The sequence below is a fragment of the Lathyrus oleraceus genome, chromosome 2, assembly GCF_024323335.1.
Source record: "Lathyrus oleraceus cultivar Zhongwan6 chromosome 2, CAAS_Psat_ZW6_1.0, whole genome shotgun sequence".
NCBI classification, from domain to species: Eukaryota; Viridiplantae; Streptophyta; class Magnoliopsida; order Fabales; family Fabaceae; genus Lathyrus; species Lathyrus oleraceus.
In genome coordinates, this window is record NC_066580.1 from 418,418,349 (window position 1) to 418,437,153 (window position 18,805).

Below are 18,805 nucleotides of genomic sequence, written 5' to 3' on the forward strand. Positions count from 1 at the left end.
AGATCAGATGTGCTGATGACAAATATCTTAATGCAGAAGGTATGGGAAACGTCAGAGTGATTCTGAACAATGGGAAAACAGCATTGATTCAGAACGTGTGGTATGTACCTGGCATCAGAAGCAATCTGATGAGTGTGGGACAATTAATTGAGAAAGATTTTTCAGTTACCATGAAGGACAATTTTCTGAAGCTGTATGACTGCAATCAGAAGTTGATTATGGAGTCAGAACAGGGAAGGAATAGAACATTCAAGGTGAATGTCAGAACTGCAGACTCAGAATGTCTTAGTGCAACAAGTGCTGAGAAGGAGAGTGAGTTGTGGCACAGAAGATTTGGTCATTTGAATTTCAGAAGCTTAAAACATCTGAATTCAAAGAAGTTGGTACATGGAATTCCTGCAATTAAGAAGCCTGAAAAGTCATGCAAAGTTTGCATGGAAGGAAAACAACCACGATTGCCATTTGCGTCAGAAACTGCTCCAAGAGCAAAACATGCCTTGGGAGTTGTACATTCTGATGTGTGTGGTCCATTTCCAGTAGCATCGATTGGAGGGAATAAATACTTTGTGTTATTTGTTGATGAATTCACAAGAATGACATGGGTATCCCTTATTAAGTTTAAACACGAGGTGTTTGATGAATTCAAGAAGTTCAGAATGAAGGCTGAGAATCAGAGTGGTCAGAAGTTGAAGATTCTTAGAACTGACGGTGGAGGTGAGTATAACTCCAAAGAGTTCCAGAAGTTCTGTGAGGAGAATGGAATTGAGCATGAGGTTACTGCTCCTTATACCCCTCAACACAATGGTCTTGCTGAAAGAAGAAACCGCACTTTGCTTGATATGGTGAGAAGCATGCTAAAGGAGAAGAAACTTCCTCAGAAGCTCTGGGGAGAAGCTGTTGCCACTGCAACGTATGTACTCAACCGATGTCCTACGAAGAAGTTGAAGGAAATAGTTCCAATACATAAGTGGACTGGAGATAAGCAAAGTGTTAATCATCTGAAGGTGTTTGGTTTTGTTTGCTATAAACATGTTCCAGAAGCCAGAAGACAGAAGCTGGATGATAGAAGCAAAGTGATGATTCTAATAGGGTACCACAGTACAGGTGCATACAAGCTCTATTGTCCAGAAACCAACAAAATTGAATTCAGCAGAGATGTGATTGTGAAGGAATCGGAATTTTGGAATTGGGATAAGTCTCAATCTGATTCTAATGTTAGAACTTCTGAAGAAAGGTCAGAGTTAAGAATTTCTGAAGTTGGAGTAAACTCTGACGTTGATTCTGATTCTGATAGTGATTCTGACTCTGGAGAAGACTCAAAAGATGAAGGTGACTCTGATGACCCAGACTCTGATGACCCAGACTCTGATGGTAATCCAGATTCTGGTGGCAATTCAGACTCTGGAAATATGCCAGACCCTGAAGATGATCAAAGCTCTGGAGGAAGTCAACCATCTGAAGCTAGAAACTCTGAAGCTCAAGACTCTGAACAAGTTCAGAGACCACAACGAATCAGAAACATCCCCAGAAGATATGCAGAATTTGACATGCTGCAAGACACTAAAGTAGACTCTGAAGGAGAAGTTATTCAGTGTGCCATGTTAGTAGACTCTGAACCCATAAGTACAGAAGAGGCTCTTAAGCAGAAGCTCTGGCTGAAGGCCATGAAAGAAGAACTTGATGCTATAGAGAGAAACAAGACTTGGAAGCTGACAGAACTTCCAAAAGACAAGAAAGCCATCAGCGTCAGATGGGTTTTCAAGCAGAAGTTAAAGTCAGATGGTTCAATTAGCAAACATAAAGCAAGGTTGGTAGCCAGAGGATTTCTACAGAAACCTGGGCTGGATTACTCTGAAGTGTTTGCACCTGTAGCAAGACATGAAACAATCAGAATGGTGATTGCAATAGCTGCTAACAGGAATTGGCCTCTGATGCATTTAGATGTAAAATCTGCATTTCTGAACGGTCCATTAGAAGAAGAAATTTACGTGTCACAACCTCCTGGATTTGTGAAAAAGAATCAGGAAGGGATGGTGTACAGATTATACAAAGCTCTATATGGATTGAAACAAGCGCCCAGAGCTTGGAATCAGAAGATTGATTCATTTTTCAAGAAGCAAGGTTTTCAGAAATGTGAGATGGAGTACGGTGTCTATGTTCAGCATACTTCTGAAGAAAATATGACTCTGGTATGTTTATATGTTGATGATATACTGCTGACTGGAAGTTCTGAACAGGAGATAGCCAAGTTCAAGAAAGTTCTGATGAATGAATTCGAAATGACTGATCTAGGCAAAATGACATACTTTCTAGGGATGGAGTTCAGATACTCTGAGAAAGGTATTATTTTGCATCAGCTCAAGTATGAATTAGAACTTCTGAAGAGATTTAATCTGAAGAACTGTAAGATTGCTGTCACACCTTCTGATACAAATCAGAAACTGGATTCTGACTCTAATGGAAAGGATGTGGACGCTACAACCTTCAAACAGTTGGTTGGTTCTCTGAGGTATTTGTGCAATACCAGACCTGATATTTGCTATTCAGTTGGGATGGTTAGTAGGTTCATGAGTAAACCTAAGTGGTCCCATTACCAAGCTGCTGTCAGGATTCTGAGGTATATCAAGGGAACTCTGAAGTATGGAGTACTATTTCCTTCTGGAAGAAAGGATGAGTCAGAACTTCTGAGTTATTCAGATTCTGATTGGTGTGGAGACAGAGTTGATAGAAGAAGTACTTCTGGGTACTTATTCAAATTTCTGGAGGTCCCATTTCTTGGTGTTCCAAGAAGCAACCTGTTGTGGCGTTGTCAACTTGTGAAGCTGAATACATTGCAGGTGTTGTTACTGCATGCCAAGCTGTGTGGATTCTGAATCTATTGCAGGATCTGAAGATTAAAGTAAACAAGCCTCTGAAGCTGATGATTGACAACAAGTTTGCAATCAATCTTGCCAGAAACCCAGTGTTGCATGGGAGAAGCAAGCACATTGAGACCAAGTATCATTTTCTGAGACATAAAGTTCAGAGGGGAGTGTTAGAAGTTGTACAGTGCAGCACTCAGAAACAGTTGGCAGATGTTCTGACGAAAGCTATCAAGACTGATCAATTTTTCAGATTAAGGGATGAAATTGGTGTTACAAGTTTTGATGGAATATGAATTAAGGGATGGTATTAGAAGTAATTCATATTTAGTTGTACTATTTTCTTAGCCCCTAAGTTTGTTAGAGGGTATTTTAGTATTTTATCCTATTCTAGTAACCCTAGTTTTAGCTTATAAATAGGGTGGCAATCATTGTAACTTTTATCATGTTTTGTAGCCGTCATTCTTAATAGAATATTTCCATTCATTCTACCTTTGCACCAACAATCATAAGCATTTTCTATAAGATGTATCATTCGCCGGAAGCGCATCCATTTGTCAAACGGAGTCGGACCCTAAGACAAGGAACAAGAGCATTGAGAATTGCATTGTAATTTGCTTTCAACTTTTTTTTACTTATGACACATTTTCCTGATCTTTCAACATAGTCTTGCACATTTCCAAAGCCCACGTAATATTCTCCTCTTTTTCGGATTCCAAAAATGCAAAGCCGACTGAACATGTCATCCCCGTAGAAGTAACACCAACAATTTCTATGAGTGGAAGTCTATACTTGTTTATTGTGTATGTTGAGTCAATAATGAGCACGGTGAAAATGTATTGAACAACTTGATGAAATCAAAATGACTCCAAAATATATTCCGAATATTGACTCTATACCCATTAAGAAAATCACCTAATCCAGTGGTCTACCATGGTGCAATTCTAAATCACATAAAAATTTGAATGGCAAGTGATTATACAGGCTAGATCATGTGTTAGTTCAATGCCATTATCAAAAAGGAGTTTACCTTTGATTTCCACCAGGACCGCATTCCTACCTGGATCGTGGTCATCTAGGGTAATGTCACCATAGGGGTAACTAAGAGGTTGTGACAAGATGCTTTACTGGATTAAACGAGTAACTAAGATAGTGTGGTGAGCTAGGCGTGCCCGCTCTGACTCCACATTAAAGAATGTTAGTTTTCATTGATACGACTACAGAGTACGGAAACGTTGGTATATATGGAGCAATAACTTTAGATAATGAAGATTCTATCAGAATTCATTCATCAATTGTGCATGTTAATATTTAAATTCTGCATGCAAAGTACCTGTATGTCTTTATTTCTTTGTATACTATACATAAACCATACATAACTTTTTTATTTTTGATAATCCATTTTCTTATCACTTCAGATCATCAATATTATTCAAAATCATGCTTGAATTGCAGTCGAGTTCGTACCAGCATCCTTTACAGGAATTGAGTTGAGAATCACTCCTTCTGCACCGCAACGACTGGTCCTAAACTCACCAAGCTGCCTGGGGTTATCTATTGTGATGCTGCTTGTGGTTACCGTAGTCGGCTTTCCCATCTCAGCTATTGCTTTCATTCGGATACGCTCAGCTCTTGAGCCAATAACCTGCCCGAGGATAGAAGCTGCGATGGTCAATGCCATTGCTGCTTTAGGCATCAGTACCGACTTCCGAAGCATGGCTATAAAGGGAACAGCAGCATGCACAGCTGCAAACCAAGACAGTGAGAATTTTAGGGTATGCTCCTTCCACATACCCAAGGGCACATTAAGAGCCATTCCTAACGCTGCAATAGCAAGCACTTTTGCAGGAAGAGGCTGAGGGCGCAAGTTTTTAACAAAGGATGTACGGGCTAGGGCGGCCCTTGCAGCAACAACCGCTGCTGGGCATTTAAACTTCATGGCAGTCGGTGGCTTCAAAGCTGTTGCAACAAGAGGCACAACACGGCTTACGGCTCTATAAGACTTAGCAATTGGACAGTTTCCCTTCGCAAACCATTCATCTCCAAGCACTTCGTGCATTGATATATCTCCTTTCTGGAATTGACGGCCGGTAGAGAAAGGATAAAAACCAACATAAGTCATGTTTCAAAGGTTCAAAATAATTAACAGGTAGAAGAAAACAAAAACATCAAGCATATTGAAATTCAATATAAGTATGTTTCAAAGATTAAAAAAAACTAAAAGGAAGCAGAAAAGAAAAACATGAAGCATATTGAATCTGTGATCCACAACATTGACAGTAAAATTATAGCTAAGGTGTAAATCAAAATGCAGATTACTAGAATATAGATGCTTTTAGGCCTGTTTCCGACCGCGATTTAATTTCATGCAGAGATGTTAAATTTCACAACGAATTAGAAAAACCAGCATCAAGAAACTGATTTTTACCTGAGATGAATGTTCCGTTTCGTTTGGCGATTCAGAATTCTTCTGCTTCTTCCATTTCTCAGAAAAATCCCCAAAATTAGACGGGCCGCCTAATCCAAACGGCGATAGACTAATGGTAGCAGCTTTTCCAGCCAAAGGGTTAAAAACAGGCACAGAATCCGCTTCCTTGCAGCCATTAAGAAAGTCAGGTCTCTCAGAGAGAGGAACGACGCCGTCTTTCCCATGAAACAGCTTAAAAGCCATACTAAAACTAGGACCATCTTCAAAGATAGGACCCGTGGATCCACGCGCCTGAACAACAACAAGAAAGAACACAATTATTATCTCAAATATTCACCTGAATTCAAACTACGAAGACAACATTAACTTACGGGAATGGAGACTTTCGTCGAAGAGAAAGAGAAGTGTGTAAGTTCGTTGATATTTCTCAAAAACGGGCACCTTTGGATGTCTCTCACATCAAAGGGGCAATCAGATCCATTTCCATTCATTCCCTTTAAAAAGAAGTCCATTTCCTCCTAATGTTGAAACAATTGCTTCTATCAACAAGGAAAAAATCTAAAAATCAGACAAAATTAATCATATAACATAGCAATAGCAACTATGCTTTTTTTTTAAGTAAACGCTTTATAAGGATTGTTTCATATCCACATCAGAAATTTTCATATAGTTCCAAGGATTTGAAGCTTCTAGAGCAACACATGCAAATACAATATCAAGGATTGGAAGCTTCTAGAGGTTCAAATTCAGACAACACAGACACAGGAATTGTAATAGATAATCGTAACTCAATAAATAATGATAGTAATAAAATATTAAGAACAATTCAGTGGCTACCAATCAATCGATAATACTCAATATTTGAAAGTATTGGAAAATTCAGAAATGATAAAGCATGAATGGATCAATACGAAAAATGCATTCATTGAAAAGAAAACGAATACAATTGAATTCAGAAGGAAGAAAAATTGAAAAACGGAAGCGTTGAGAGAGAGAGAGAGAGTACCGGAAGAAGAGAAGAGCTGCGAAGACGTGTGGTTGCCACATGCACGTGTGTCGGAAACAACCAATTTAAAGAGGTGAATGAACGGCACGTGCCTCTATTCTCAAATTATACAGGAGGTTCTTAATTTCACGTAAATTTTAACATACTTCATTTTACATTAAAATATAGAGAATATCTTTTTCGTTTCTTTTTATTAGTCGCATTTAGAATTTTGACACTTAAGAAAACGACAAATAATTTGTTTTTATGATACTATTTATTATTTATTATTTATTATTTATTATTTTATTTTTTTTATTTTTCTATTTGCAATCTTTACAGGTGAAGGTTGAGTGGACTTGAATTCTAATAGGCAAATTGAGTTTTTGATACAGTGGAGCACGAATGAAAATGCAAAGTTTGTATTTTAACACTCAAATTATTAAGTGAATGAGAAAGTAGGATGTATGAATGAATGTCATTTTTGTGAGATCATAAATCTTAAGCAAGTGATCATCTTATCATATCCAATGGGGGGAAGTGTGTTGGAGGCCAAAATCTTATACCCTCAACCCTAGTAAGTCCCACGTGTTTTGTGCATCTTTTCACATGATGTTTACTATTGGATATTTCGATGTCCCACACGTCCGGGTTAATACTTGTAAAATGAGAGTTTAATTTGCATGTCTTTAGTTCGGCTTCTAGCATAAGCAAGTGGAAGAGTTTCGATGGGACATTAGTAATATTGTGAACAAACGCATTAAATATTTTCCTCGCATTAAATACTTTCCTCGTGATTAACAATATTTAGTATGAGAACCTCGATGTGAGGCTCTATGTCTTTTCTTATACTAGAGTATTGAGTATTCAAATCAATCTAAAGTAAGATTTCAATTGTTGGTGGTGCAATTCGCGTTTTCTAATATCTATTATTGTGGATCGTATTATTACCTTTATTATAAGATATAGAGTCGTCAAAATAGACCAACTCGTATGAATCGGTCATCAAACCCATAGAACTTATACCTTGCAATTATAGTTCATATTTTTCAAAAAAAAATTAGCACGACCCTAAAAAATTTATTACTCATTAGAGTAAGTCTATATTGGTCACGGGTAGCCCCTTTGACCCGCATAATTATAAATTTAAAAAAAAGAATTATATTAATACTTATATTATCTCATTCCAAAATAATACATTGATTTTTCTCACCTCATTAAATTTTAACTCTATTTTATTTTATCTTTTAAATTATACATTAAGATAATCAAATTAATATTTAGTTATTTTTTTGTTTTACTTTATAATTTTCTCATATTTTATTAGTTTCTATTATCTTAAAAATTTGAATATTATTTTATACAACTTAGATATATATCATATTTAAAAATATATTATAATATTCATACAAAAATAATATAGAAACATGAATTATATTTAAAATAATATAATTATTATTGTATTTATAATCAATATTTTGGAATTTTATTTTCGGGTAGTCCGAAGCCCGCATAAGCTTGGGTATGGATAATAATTTTTTACCCATATTATAAAAGGATTTTTTTCCAAATCTTAAAAAGTTCGAAATCCATCAAACTCGATCCATTTATGATTAGATAGTTCATTTTACAGCTCTAGTAAGATATATAAAGAGTCATGGACTTGTCATTTCTCTTTTTATATTCGTGGATCTTGAGAACTCTTCTTTTATTCATTAATATCATTTGATTGTTTATTATTTTTATTGCTTCAATGCATTTTCCGCGTCTCTTTTAGAGTAGTGTTCAACGAGCAAGCTTTCGAGTAATAGAATTTTTTTCAAAATCATGTGATGGAAAAAATTTATTAAGCTCTATAGCAGTATGATGAGAAGGGTGTCCAAGGCGATGATGTCACAATAAGCTATCACTAAAATTAGAAAAAGTAAAATAGTAGTCCATGGTGAAGGTTAGTTGTACAAATTGTCTTCAGGGTACGGTTCCCCAGTATAAGACAAGTACTAGAGTTAAAAATAATGTTGCAATCTAAATTGTTAGTTAACCTAGAAACAGAAACCAGATTTGGTAAAGAACCTAGAAACTTGATGTAGTTCAGCTGTGAAGACTCTTGTTGGAGGGGATTATTGTGAGTCAAAATTGTTCACTAAAATAATTTTAAGAGATGTTTTAATCCTTGAAAAGAACTAACTTGACCACATTTGATTATTTTAAAGAGCAATTTGATTTTTTTTTACAAAACCAAAATAGGCCCTGGAACTTTCTGTCAAGAGGTAGGAACAAATTTTGGTATCGGGCAAGCAGTTATAATGCATCTATACTTTGATCAATTGTACCAGCTATAAAAGGAAAAGACACGAGAACAGAAATTAAAAGATGCGGGTGGCATTTTGCAACAAGTTGGCACAAGAAATGCCACATCAATACCACATAATTATGTCTTCTAATAACTTACATGCATAACAGTAAAGACAAATTTTAAGACATGACTTCAAAAATTGAAAAGTACTGACTACACATAAACTCAGATTCAAACGGCAGTGTTTTGCCAAATTTCAAGACATACTTTAAAAGATGAAAAGGACTGCACATAAACTCGATTCGAACAGCAGTGTCTTGCCAAATTTCAATATCTCCCATACTGCTGATTTTGAGCAATGCCATATCTTCCTTGCACTGCATTGACGTTTCCATGAGATGGAGCAGCTCCAGTGATGATACCAGGACAGTCTCTTGCCCAATGTCCTGCTTGATGGCATTTATAGCACTCACCAGAACCACCGCCTGATCCAGCCGAAGGGAACTGCGAACGCTGATCCGTTTGTGCAACAGTGACACCAGGACAGTCTCTTGCCCAATGACCAGCTTGATTGCATTTAAAGCAATTACTAGAAGCACCATCGGATCCAGTAGATGCCCTGTTGGCGAAGGACCCTCCAGCAGACTGGCCAGATTGATTTCTAATGTTTAAGCATTGTGCAGAGCTATGACCAGAGACACCACAGTTACTACATGACAAGTAAGAATTTGGAGCCCCTGATGAAGTAAAAGAGCTGTCAGGTTGGTTTCCATACCCATAATCTCTACCAGTATTAGTGTAACTCTTTGTAGGAGTATATACTGGTGGTGCAGCTTGTCCAGTTTCAACGCTTCCCAGTCCAGTTTCAGACTTAAGTTTATCAATCATATCCAGAAGAGATCTAGCATCAGATGCAAAGTTTAACTTCTCTGCTTTTACTAATGTTGACTTAACGCGTTGTTCGTCATTGTACATCTCTTCTTTTACTTTTAGCTTGAACACATATCTAGTTAAGACAACCTTGCGGATAATTTCTGCAAATTTTTCTTCATCTTGTTCTTCATATTTCAGAAAATACAAATCTTTTGCAGATATACCCAAGATTTCCTCACCGCCCTCCTGGAAAGCAGTTACCCATGTTTGGCCAGTGTGATCCTGTATCTGCATTTGCAGCAAGTACCTATAATCACAAGCATCAACGGACTTGTCACACTTGTCACAGCGCCATTTCCCATCTCCGTTGTTGGTAACCTTTTTGTTACATTGCCTATCTCCTGTCATGATAGGACAAGCTGTGTAGCAAAAATTATCAACTTTAATGTATGAAACATTTGCACAGACAGTTATCCAATCAGGCTTCTCTGAAGTCCCTAACTTTTCGTCCTTAATTTGAGATATAGTCTTACGCGCTTCGCTTTTACTAAAAGATGAATCTCTGGAAATAGATTGACTTTGGACATTCCTACCTTCATTTTCAAACCATTCTCTCAGTGTAGTAGCCTCTGGAAATTCAGGTTCTACAATTAATTGGCTGGTTGCTATGGTCCCAACGGATTTCCCATTGAAATCATTAACTCTGGCAGATTTTACAGCTAATATTGGAAATGCCCCGGAGTCACAGATACTTTGAAGCCTCTGTCCTTCAGTGTTGCAAAAATTTCCCCATATAGTGAATTCAACACTTCGGCCAGACATGTCTTTCAACTGGAGAGATCTCTTTTGTGTTTCAGTACCATTTTTTCTCATGATTGAAGCTGTGGGACTAATAGAAGTCACCACAGCAATCACATCCACAACACTGTTGCTTTCAATACTCTCAATGTCACCAATGGAACGGAAATTATATATTTGTTGTGGAATTGAGTTATCATCGTCGGGGCATGGCAGTATATCCGATGTGGCGTCAAGGGTTATCTCTTGATCATTAGGAAGGTGATTAAAATTTCTCTGAGCTGCTTTTAAAGTTCCCCGAGAAACCAAATAAACCTTACCTACTTCAATTAGGCTATAGAACTTATCGGCCACAGCATTAAAGCAAGTTGATCGTATTTCTCCCCCTCCAGAATCCAAAAGATCAAAAGAAAATACTTTTCCCTCGCCTCGGGCATTGTTATAGAGCCTAAGTTCTCCCTTGGCAGTTACTCTAGCTTTAATTGTCCACATATTTTGATATGGATTCAATGCAGATATTGGAATTATCCTTGGAGGAGCATCGTTTCTCCCCATAGGACCTCTATTGGCATATGGAGTTGGCTGTCTGTACATAGGCTGAGGAGGGCGAGCATTAGAATTGTGCAATGGTTGTTGAGGATTGCGGAAACTTGCATTCTGCTGACCATAAGAACCATTGACTAGTGGTGGTCGATTCACACTGACTCCAGGCTCAGGTTTGGGATAAGAGGAAGGAGGGGCATTAGATGCACCGTACCTTGCAGATTCAGAATTGTTAGAATAAACACTACTAGCAGGAGAATTCACTTTTGAACGATCCATTGATGGCGGCACAGCCATATTAGGTCGAACATTAACGCTGCCTGCATGAGAATTAGTATTTAATGTCTGTGAATCTCCAGCAGTGTTTCCTACAGCTGATTGTACATTTCCTGTTTCAATAACAGGAAATTGTGCAGGTGATTCTTTTGGCGCTTGTACAGGTTTTCCAATCAATTCACATATGTCCACTAGAACTTCCAGGTCAACAATGATAATAATCCTGTTTGTAAATTGAAAACAAAACCATCAACTAATCACCTACAAACAAGTAGACTAGACACAATTTTTAGCTACAACCAGGAACCAACATCAACAGATTAGACAATATCAAAAGTTCAAAAATCAATTAAAAGAAGAAAAAAAACAATCATAATTTCAATGAAATTCCTCGACAATTATACAATAACCTCACCCCACCCATTTCAAAACTCTCAGAAAAATACAAACTTAAAATAATCAACTTCAATATAAATCCAGTACAAAAAACCCTAAACAATTTCTGGTTTTTAATTGAAAAAATCCAGTCTTTACATCGTAAAGAAAATCTGTACTCCAAAACAACAATCACACTACTCTCAAACGAATAAACCTCCAAAATATCAATTCAACAACGATCTAACAAATATTATATATTCCTAGCCAAACAATATAATATAAAGATTAAAAATACAAAAGGGGCGTGCAAAAAGATGAAACTTACTTGCGACGCTGAACATCATTTGTAACGAACTGAAGAAGCTTAACAATGGAACCTTTCTGCAACCTTCCAGAATGAATCAGATCATTCTTTTGAGTAGCGAGCATTCCTTGTTCGTAATACGCACCATCAGATAGTACGGCTCTGTATCTCTCAGTAGCGGTCTGCGACGACTGAACAAGTCTTAGATCGATAACTTGAAGCACCGGTTGAAAATCCTCCGGCGCGGAGAAACACATCTTCATTACCGCACCTGGTGTCAGATTCACGGCCATTTCGCTTTTTTTCAAAATCACTTTTTTTTTAATCCGACAAGAGAAAGAAGAAAAAACCCTAATTGATTTAGTGGAAACGTTTGTAGCTTTTGTGATAGTGATAATGAAATTCGAAACCCTAAAATGGTTTTAAAGAAGGCGCCATAATTGGATCCGTTTTGAGAAGAGAGGGAAATTTATTTTTTGAGAAAAGGATATTGGGATTTGGTTAAATACCAAAAGTGCCCCTGTTGTATGAATGGCTTCTTGAGTAAGCCATACGAGTTTGGGGTGTAATTTGTAAAGTCTCGGTGTGATCGTGCTTTGTTCCAATTTTTTAAATAAGTGGAATTGATTTAATAGAAAGAGATTAATTATTATGTACTGTCATTTTAAAATATTTTACAGAATTGATTCATCACCATCATCCGTTTGCATTACTTTATAAATTTTTAAAATAAAAATCAAATTTATTTTAACATCCAACGGCTGTGATTAACTGACGGTATAAAATTATTTTATACCGTCAATATATTTCAATTAAATTCTAATAGAAAACATTTTATTAATCAGAATTAACTTTAGTAATTAAAATTATTATTCTCAAGTAAACATTTTATTTAATTTTTAACATTACTCTTTCATCCTATTATCTAATTGTTCATCAGGACTAAATTGTTGGATGGGATAATAGTTTAGATTTTTTATTTAGTTATCATGTATTTGTTCTTTAGTTACGATGAATAGGATGAAATTGAAATTAACTACAAATATATAATTCTAGTTATACTCCGTCTTAAATTATAAGACAAATTAAGAAATTTAATTATTATTTTATGAAAAAAATAAATTATATATGATTTTATAGTAATACTCCTCCTAATTATATAGGAGAAAAAAATTAAAACAACTAAAATAAGAAATACTAATAAATATTATTAGTAAAAAAAATTGAATATTGTATTGGAATTATAAAATGATGGATAAAACTTTTTTTTTTGCAAAATATCTTATAATTTGGGATAAAGTATAAGATTAACGTATGAAAAAATAAACTATAATAAATTAGTAAAATAGTATTATAAAATCCTAAACTAAATATAAGTCTGGTTGTATTTTTCTTTTAATTATGCTTATGTTATATTCTTTTATTATTAATACAATAATATCTAGTCTTGGATCATTTACATAAATTATGGTTTGATTCATGTCCATTTGATGTATTATCTTCATCATATGATCTATATATCTTCTCTCAATATGCCTAAATGATTTAAATCTATTTTTCATCATATTTTCTATTTCATCTTAAGTGATACATTTGTGTCACATAAAATCTTTGGGCTTTTGAAGCACATAACTTTTCTCCTTCGGCTTAAGTGAAACATTCGTGTCATATAAAATCCTTAAAGCTCTCTTCTATTCCAGTCATCTAGTTTGAATTCGATTGTTTTGTATTACATATTTATGATATTTAAATCGTGTGACTTATGGAATGATATGATCTCCAACTTTCACCTTTATGTTAAAAATATTTCTCCTTTTATTAAACTTACATTCCATATATTATGTTTTACTTCTTCTTAGGCGAAAGTCATGTGTTTCAAAAGCTCGTCTCCAAGTTTCTAACATTTCATTTAAATTCTTATTCGACTATCTAAGTATGACTACATCATCTGCAAAAGAATATTTCTTCATTCGTCCATCTTTCCACCTTATGTCAGCACACTAGTCGATACCCTTTCATATTTATCTTGGATATCTCGAATATATGTAACCCTAACCCTTTTCTTCTATAGGTTTTTCGCAAAATATTTCTAGAAACTCTATCATACGTCTTCTCCAATTCAATAAAAAATAAGTGTAAGTCTTATTGGTTCATTTGATACTCCTCAACCACACTTCATAGTAGATAGATCGCTTCCATTGTTGACCTTCCAAATATAAAAGAAAATTGATTTCCAGTGACTTGAGTCTTTTTTCTTAGTCTTCATTCAATCATTTTTTTCTCAAAACTTCATGGTATAGCTCATAAGTTTAATTCTCCTAAAATTTGCACAATTTTATATATCCATGTTGTTCTTATAGATTGTAAAAAGTGTTTATTCTCCATTCATCCAGTATTTACTTTGACCTCATAGTGGGATAAAGGTAGTAACAATAATCTATGACTCATACAAACATACACACACACACACACACATATACACATGCACATACACACACAAAGGGGGAGAGAAAGATAGGGAGAGAGAGTGAGAGTGTGGGAGAGAGAGAGAGAAGGTGATGCAAAAGAAAGAAATATGAGTACTTAATGTTGCTTCTAAATGTCTCGGCGTGTAAAAACTTCATAAAATCCTTGAATATCTGTCCCATGAAATATCATATCCAAAACATGTCTCATTCTCAATTACGTAAGGGACTTGGTCGATTATTTGGTGTTGATTTTGAAGATTTCATGCATTTTTCATCAATGTTCTGATTTGATTTGCTTAGGGACGAAAATACAATCCGAACTTGCTTTAATTTTGAAATGCATAAGGCATCTAATAGAGTTGGGTAATCTTTTATTTGCCTTGATTTTAGTTTCCTTGGTATTTCGGGCCTTGGGCTGAGATTTAGCTTTGGTATATTACTTTTGACACCCTTTTTTCATTCAAATTGCATTTTGGTCAGTGTATTTTAATACACTATATTTTACTTTGTGCTAAAAAAATTCTATGACTTCTCGAATTATTTTCATCGCTTTTAATAGGTTTTTTAAGTTAAGTTTGATTTCTCTATGTTTTTATTTATGTTGTTTATTTTTGGGATAAATTATAGTTTGATACCTTCTTACTGTGCAGATGATAACTTAAGCTACGAGATTTCATTTGACGCGTTATAATATGAGTTGGAAAGCTAAGAGAAAGAGCTACAAGTTTCATGTTGATATCATAAGCCAATTCAGAATGCACATTATTCAAATTACCAGTTTTAGTTCCAAACTTAATAAAAATAAATTAGTTAGTTTTTAGTCAACTTATATTTTTCAGATCGGTACTCTTAAAGCCCAATTTTATTTATTATTCAAGATAACCTCAGCATTAGAGAAAGGGAGACCATTTTTATGAATTAGAGAGCATTAGAATTGCATGGTCAGCTAAACTCCAAGGTTAATCTACTATTTCAGAATTTCATCGAGACTTTGAGGTTATTATACTATCAATTATTATTCAATTCCTTTTAATCCTAGTTTATATATTTTTGTTTTCTTATTTCAAGTTGCATACAATAGTGTTGATTAAATTTGATCGGTGCATATTTCTTAACTTCGCGTGTTAACTTAGCTTATTCGTTAACTTCGTCTAATCTTCATTCGTCATGATTAATGCGTCAAATAGGAATATATTCACATAGTGTTAATCACGCTTGTTAATCGACACTATAATCAAATGGGAATTGAATCCGCTTAGAGAATTGGTGATATAATAACCGATGATAAGTCTGAAGTTACCGAACCAGTAAATTAATCTGTTAATAATAATTGTAATGAGTTTCTTTATTTTCAATTGTCTGAAAACCTAAAACTCACATTTTTTGTTTCTTATTTTTGGTTAAATTAACTTAGAGTCCTTGCGATACGACTCGAGTGTCGCTTCCTTATTTTACACTTTTGTACTCGTTTTTGATCCGTGTGCAACAACCGATCAAATTGGCGCCATTGTCGCAGACTCTGTTGATATTATCTAATTTTAAAATCCTACTTTAAAGTATTGTTAGCAGTGTTTTTTTCTTCCTTTTTTTTGTGTTTGTTGAGTTTCAGGGTTGCAGTATAGTGGTAAGTATCTCAGTCTATCAGGTGACTCTATAAGCTATTGTTTCGAATTACTAAAAAAAAAATCCAAAAATCAGAAGAAAAAAACCTACAAACATCACTTGCTTTGAAGACACTTTTAAGGGATTTGACCCATAAAATCGTAAATTCCTCGTTTTTATATTTTATTTAAATTTTTTCTATTTTCATATTTTTTTTAAAACAAATAATTGTAGATTCGTTATTTTATTTTTATTTTTAGTCATATTTTCATAATTTTTAAATTTTATTTTAATCATTTTTCTATTTTTCCATTATTTTTCTCAATAGAGACATGGTTAGCATTGCAATGCTTTCTGATTTTGTGTCGATTATGTGTTGATTTAATTATGATTTTGATTTTATTAGTCATATTTGATAGTGATTTTATTAGGTTTTATGTTAATTTGATTATGATTTTATTTGATTATGTTTTCTTATTATTGATAGTAATTTATTTGATTTTGTCAGTAGAGATCTCGTAAGAAATAGCAGAAAAAATATCGCCTTGTAAAGCATCTTCAATTTCAATACAAACTGAATATAAGTGACTATCAATATAAACATCACAAATATATGTGTCATCAAAATTATACAAAGAAGGGAAATCAACAAAAGGTGGATTAAGTGAAGCAAATTCTCTTAAGGTTCTAATTTGATTAACCATGATATAATTATCAAATTAACACATAATCAAATAAAATCATTATGACTAATGAGAATCAAATAAGAATCAAGTCAACATATAATCAAATAAAATTACTATCAATAATAAGAAAATATAATCAAATAAAATCATAATCAAATCAACACAAAATCTAATAAAATCACTATCAAATATGACTAATAATAAAGGGTTTCCGCCTCCAAGAGTGAGCATCAAGCAAAGGTTTAATGACTTAAAATGTCTTAAGTGTCACTCTTTAAAAATATTCATCCAACACATAATTTTCTACTCAGAACTACGTAGCTTTGAATTCCTCATTGTACCTAAGGATACGTAGGAGCGAGACCCGCAATTTTGTCAAACACCCTAATAAAAACCCTTTTTGCGACCCCTTTTATTTTTTGTTTGCATATTTTATCAAAGAAAACAAATAACATAAGCTAACATTCAATCGAAGCTTAACTAAAAGGTTCCCGTTTAGTACAACGGACGTGAGGGGTGTTAAAACCTTCCCTTGCATAATCAATTTCTGAACCCGAATTTGGTTACGATAACCATTTTCTTTTTTCTCTGAAGAGTTTTATCAATATTTTCCTTCTCCTTCTTTTAGGAATAAATAAAGTTCGATGGTGACATTGTTCTAATCATTTTTTCCGCGAGTGTTGAAGCGGTAAAGCAGCAAGCAAAAGTAAGTATTTTGATTTTTTATAGTCTCCACAAGGATTAGTGTGATATCTATGTCGTTCAACAGTTACTATGATTTTAAGCATGGGTTTGTAAGATTTGAATTTAAAGTTAAGCTATGTAAGACAGATGAATAAATAAATAAAGTTTCAGATAGATATGTGAGTTTTACAGGATTGAATTCCATCCATCGGTCGAGCATGTCATTTACCAACTAGTTATGCACAATCTAAACATTCATCAATATCATCATGTATCGCTCACAGCAGAGTTCATGTATAAACTTCCATCGAGAATTCTACTGTATTGTTTAATCGACGATTTCTCAGCCTATCAAATAAGACGGAGCATTAAGACTTGATACTCACGTGAATGTTAAATCTAAATCTATGTCTAGAGTTTAACGTCTAACAAATGATTATCCTAGATCTAGATTCGAAGAGTATTTCTCAGTAACAGTTCAAATCAATAGATAAACATGTAAAGAAGGATAACATCGATATAGATTCGTAAAGAAATCGTACATAACGCCATGATTACCAAAAATATATACTTTAACAGTAAACTTACATACAATCCCAACAAGAAATGTACGAAGAGAAGAAGGAAAATGAAGAAGAATCTCTCACTGTGTCTAACATATTGATGCAAATCCAACTCTAAATCTTCAAGATGCAACCCCTAATGTTGTTATCTAAGTATCTATCTTTCCTAACTAAAAAATGATGGTGACGGAAATGAGGTTAAAAGTTCCCAGAACCATTCTTAAAAATATGATTTGGATATATTTATACAAAATTGAGAATTTACTGTCTCGCCCGGCAAGCAGGATCTCGCCCGACGAGATCACCTTGAAGTGCCTTCCACCTGGCTCAAACGTAGTAAACCGTCATTGAAAAAAATATTTATTCTCGCTCGGCGACCACATCCTCATCCGGCGAACTCAAAATCTCAGACCCTCACCCAGCGACTAGCACGAGTTTTGCTCCTAGAATTCAATTTTTTGGCCCCGCTTTTGGTTCGCTACTGCTCGCCCGACGAGCATGCTTTATTTTCAACAAATTTGCTTTGCTCCTAACTTCTTGGTTTTGTGCCTTTATTATTTAGTTTCTTGCATGCTTAGCACACACATCAAGGATATCAAAGCCAAATTCAAAATATATAACATTCTATAAAAAAAATCAGTGAAATTAATCATTGAAATCGCAAATTAGAGCTGAAAAATGACAAGTTTTTATGTACAAAAATAGTCAAATTATGCACTTATCAAACTCTCCTCGACTTAAAACTTTGTTTGTCCTTAAACAATGGCCAGTCAAACCTAAAGAAACAAGGGCAACTACCAAGAAATCATGATTAACAAGTTTTTAGAAACGAAAACAAGTGTATGGTTCAAATTGCAAAAGTCCAAGCAAGGTAATGCTTACCGCTATATTACAACGACACCTTGATCATGAAACAAATTTTACGCACAAAACGCATGTCAAATTTCTAACTCAACATAATTTCAAAAATGAATCACACCTAACACACAAATTTATCGATGGATGAAGAACAAACATGAGGGACTTGACTCACACCCAAAAATCTTACTAACATCTAGAT

The 18,805-nt window shown here is 34.5% G+C and overlaps 2 protein-coding genes across 4 annotated transcripts; both read right to left on the reverse strand.

Annotated features, from left to right (window-relative positions):
- Nucleotides 1-4,177: 4,177 nt before the first annotated feature.
- Nucleotides 4,178-6,438, reverse strand: LOC127119844 (uncharacterized). 3 transcript variants are annotated; one of them, XM_051050188.1, is made up of 4 exons: nt 6,296-6,438; nt 5,661-5,828; nt 5,290-5,580; nt 4,178-4,935 (listed from the first exon to the last, which is right to left on the reverse strand). In XM_051050188.1, the coding sequence occupies exons 2-4, from the start codon at nt 5,799-5,801 to the stop codon at nt 4,300-4,302; spliced, it is 1,068 nt and encodes a 355-aa protein (XP_050906145.1). In that variant the 5' UTR covers nt 5,802-5,828; nt 6,296-6,438; the 3' UTR covers nt 4,178-4,299. The 3 variants fall into 3 exon arrangements, with proteins under 3 accessions (XP_050906145.1, XP_050906147.1, XP_050906148.1); XM_051050190.1 differs by having other exon boundaries at nt 5,661-5,825; nt 6,296-6,412; XM_051050191.1 differs by lacking the exon at nt 6,296-6,438 and adding an exon at nt 6,127-6,275.
- Nucleotides 6,439-8,636: 2,198 nt separating this feature from the next.
- On the reverse strand, nt 8,637-12,215 carry LOC127119847 (replication protein A 70 kDa DNA-binding subunit A). The gene is made up of 2 exons (XM_051050192.1): nt 11,764-12,215; nt 8,637-11,283 (listed from the first exon to the last, which is right to left on the reverse strand). The coding sequence occupies exons 1-2, from the start codon at nt 12,033-12,035 to the stop codon at nt 8,898-8,900; spliced, it is 2,658 nt and encodes an 885-aa protein (XP_050906149.1). The 5' UTR covers nt 12,036-12,215; the 3' UTR covers nt 8,637-8,897.
- Nucleotides 12,216-18,805: the final 6,590 nt, after the last annotated feature.

Bases quoted from the DNA above. Each gene is read 5' to 3' on its own strand.
- LOC127119844 (XM_051050188.1), bottom strand. From the start codon at position 5,801: ATGGACTTCTTTTTAAAGGGAATGAATGGAAATGGATCTGATTGCCCC. The intron at 5,581-5,660 runs GTAAGTTAATGT...GTTGTTGTTCAG, and splicing joins CGACGAAAGTCTCCATTCCC to GCGCGTGGATCCACGGGTCC. The intron at 4,936-5,289 runs GTAAAAATCAGT...CGTCAATTCCAG, and splicing joins AAACGGAACATTCATCTCAG to AAAGGAGATATATCAATGCA.
- LOC127119847 (XM_051050192.1), bottom strand. From the start codon at position 12,035: ATGGCCGTGAATCTGACACCAGGTGCGGTAATGAAGATGTGTTTCTCC. The intron at 11,284-11,763 runs GTAAGTTTCATC...ATTTACAAACAG, and splicing joins AATGATGTTCAGCGTCGCAA to GATTATTATCATTGTTGACC.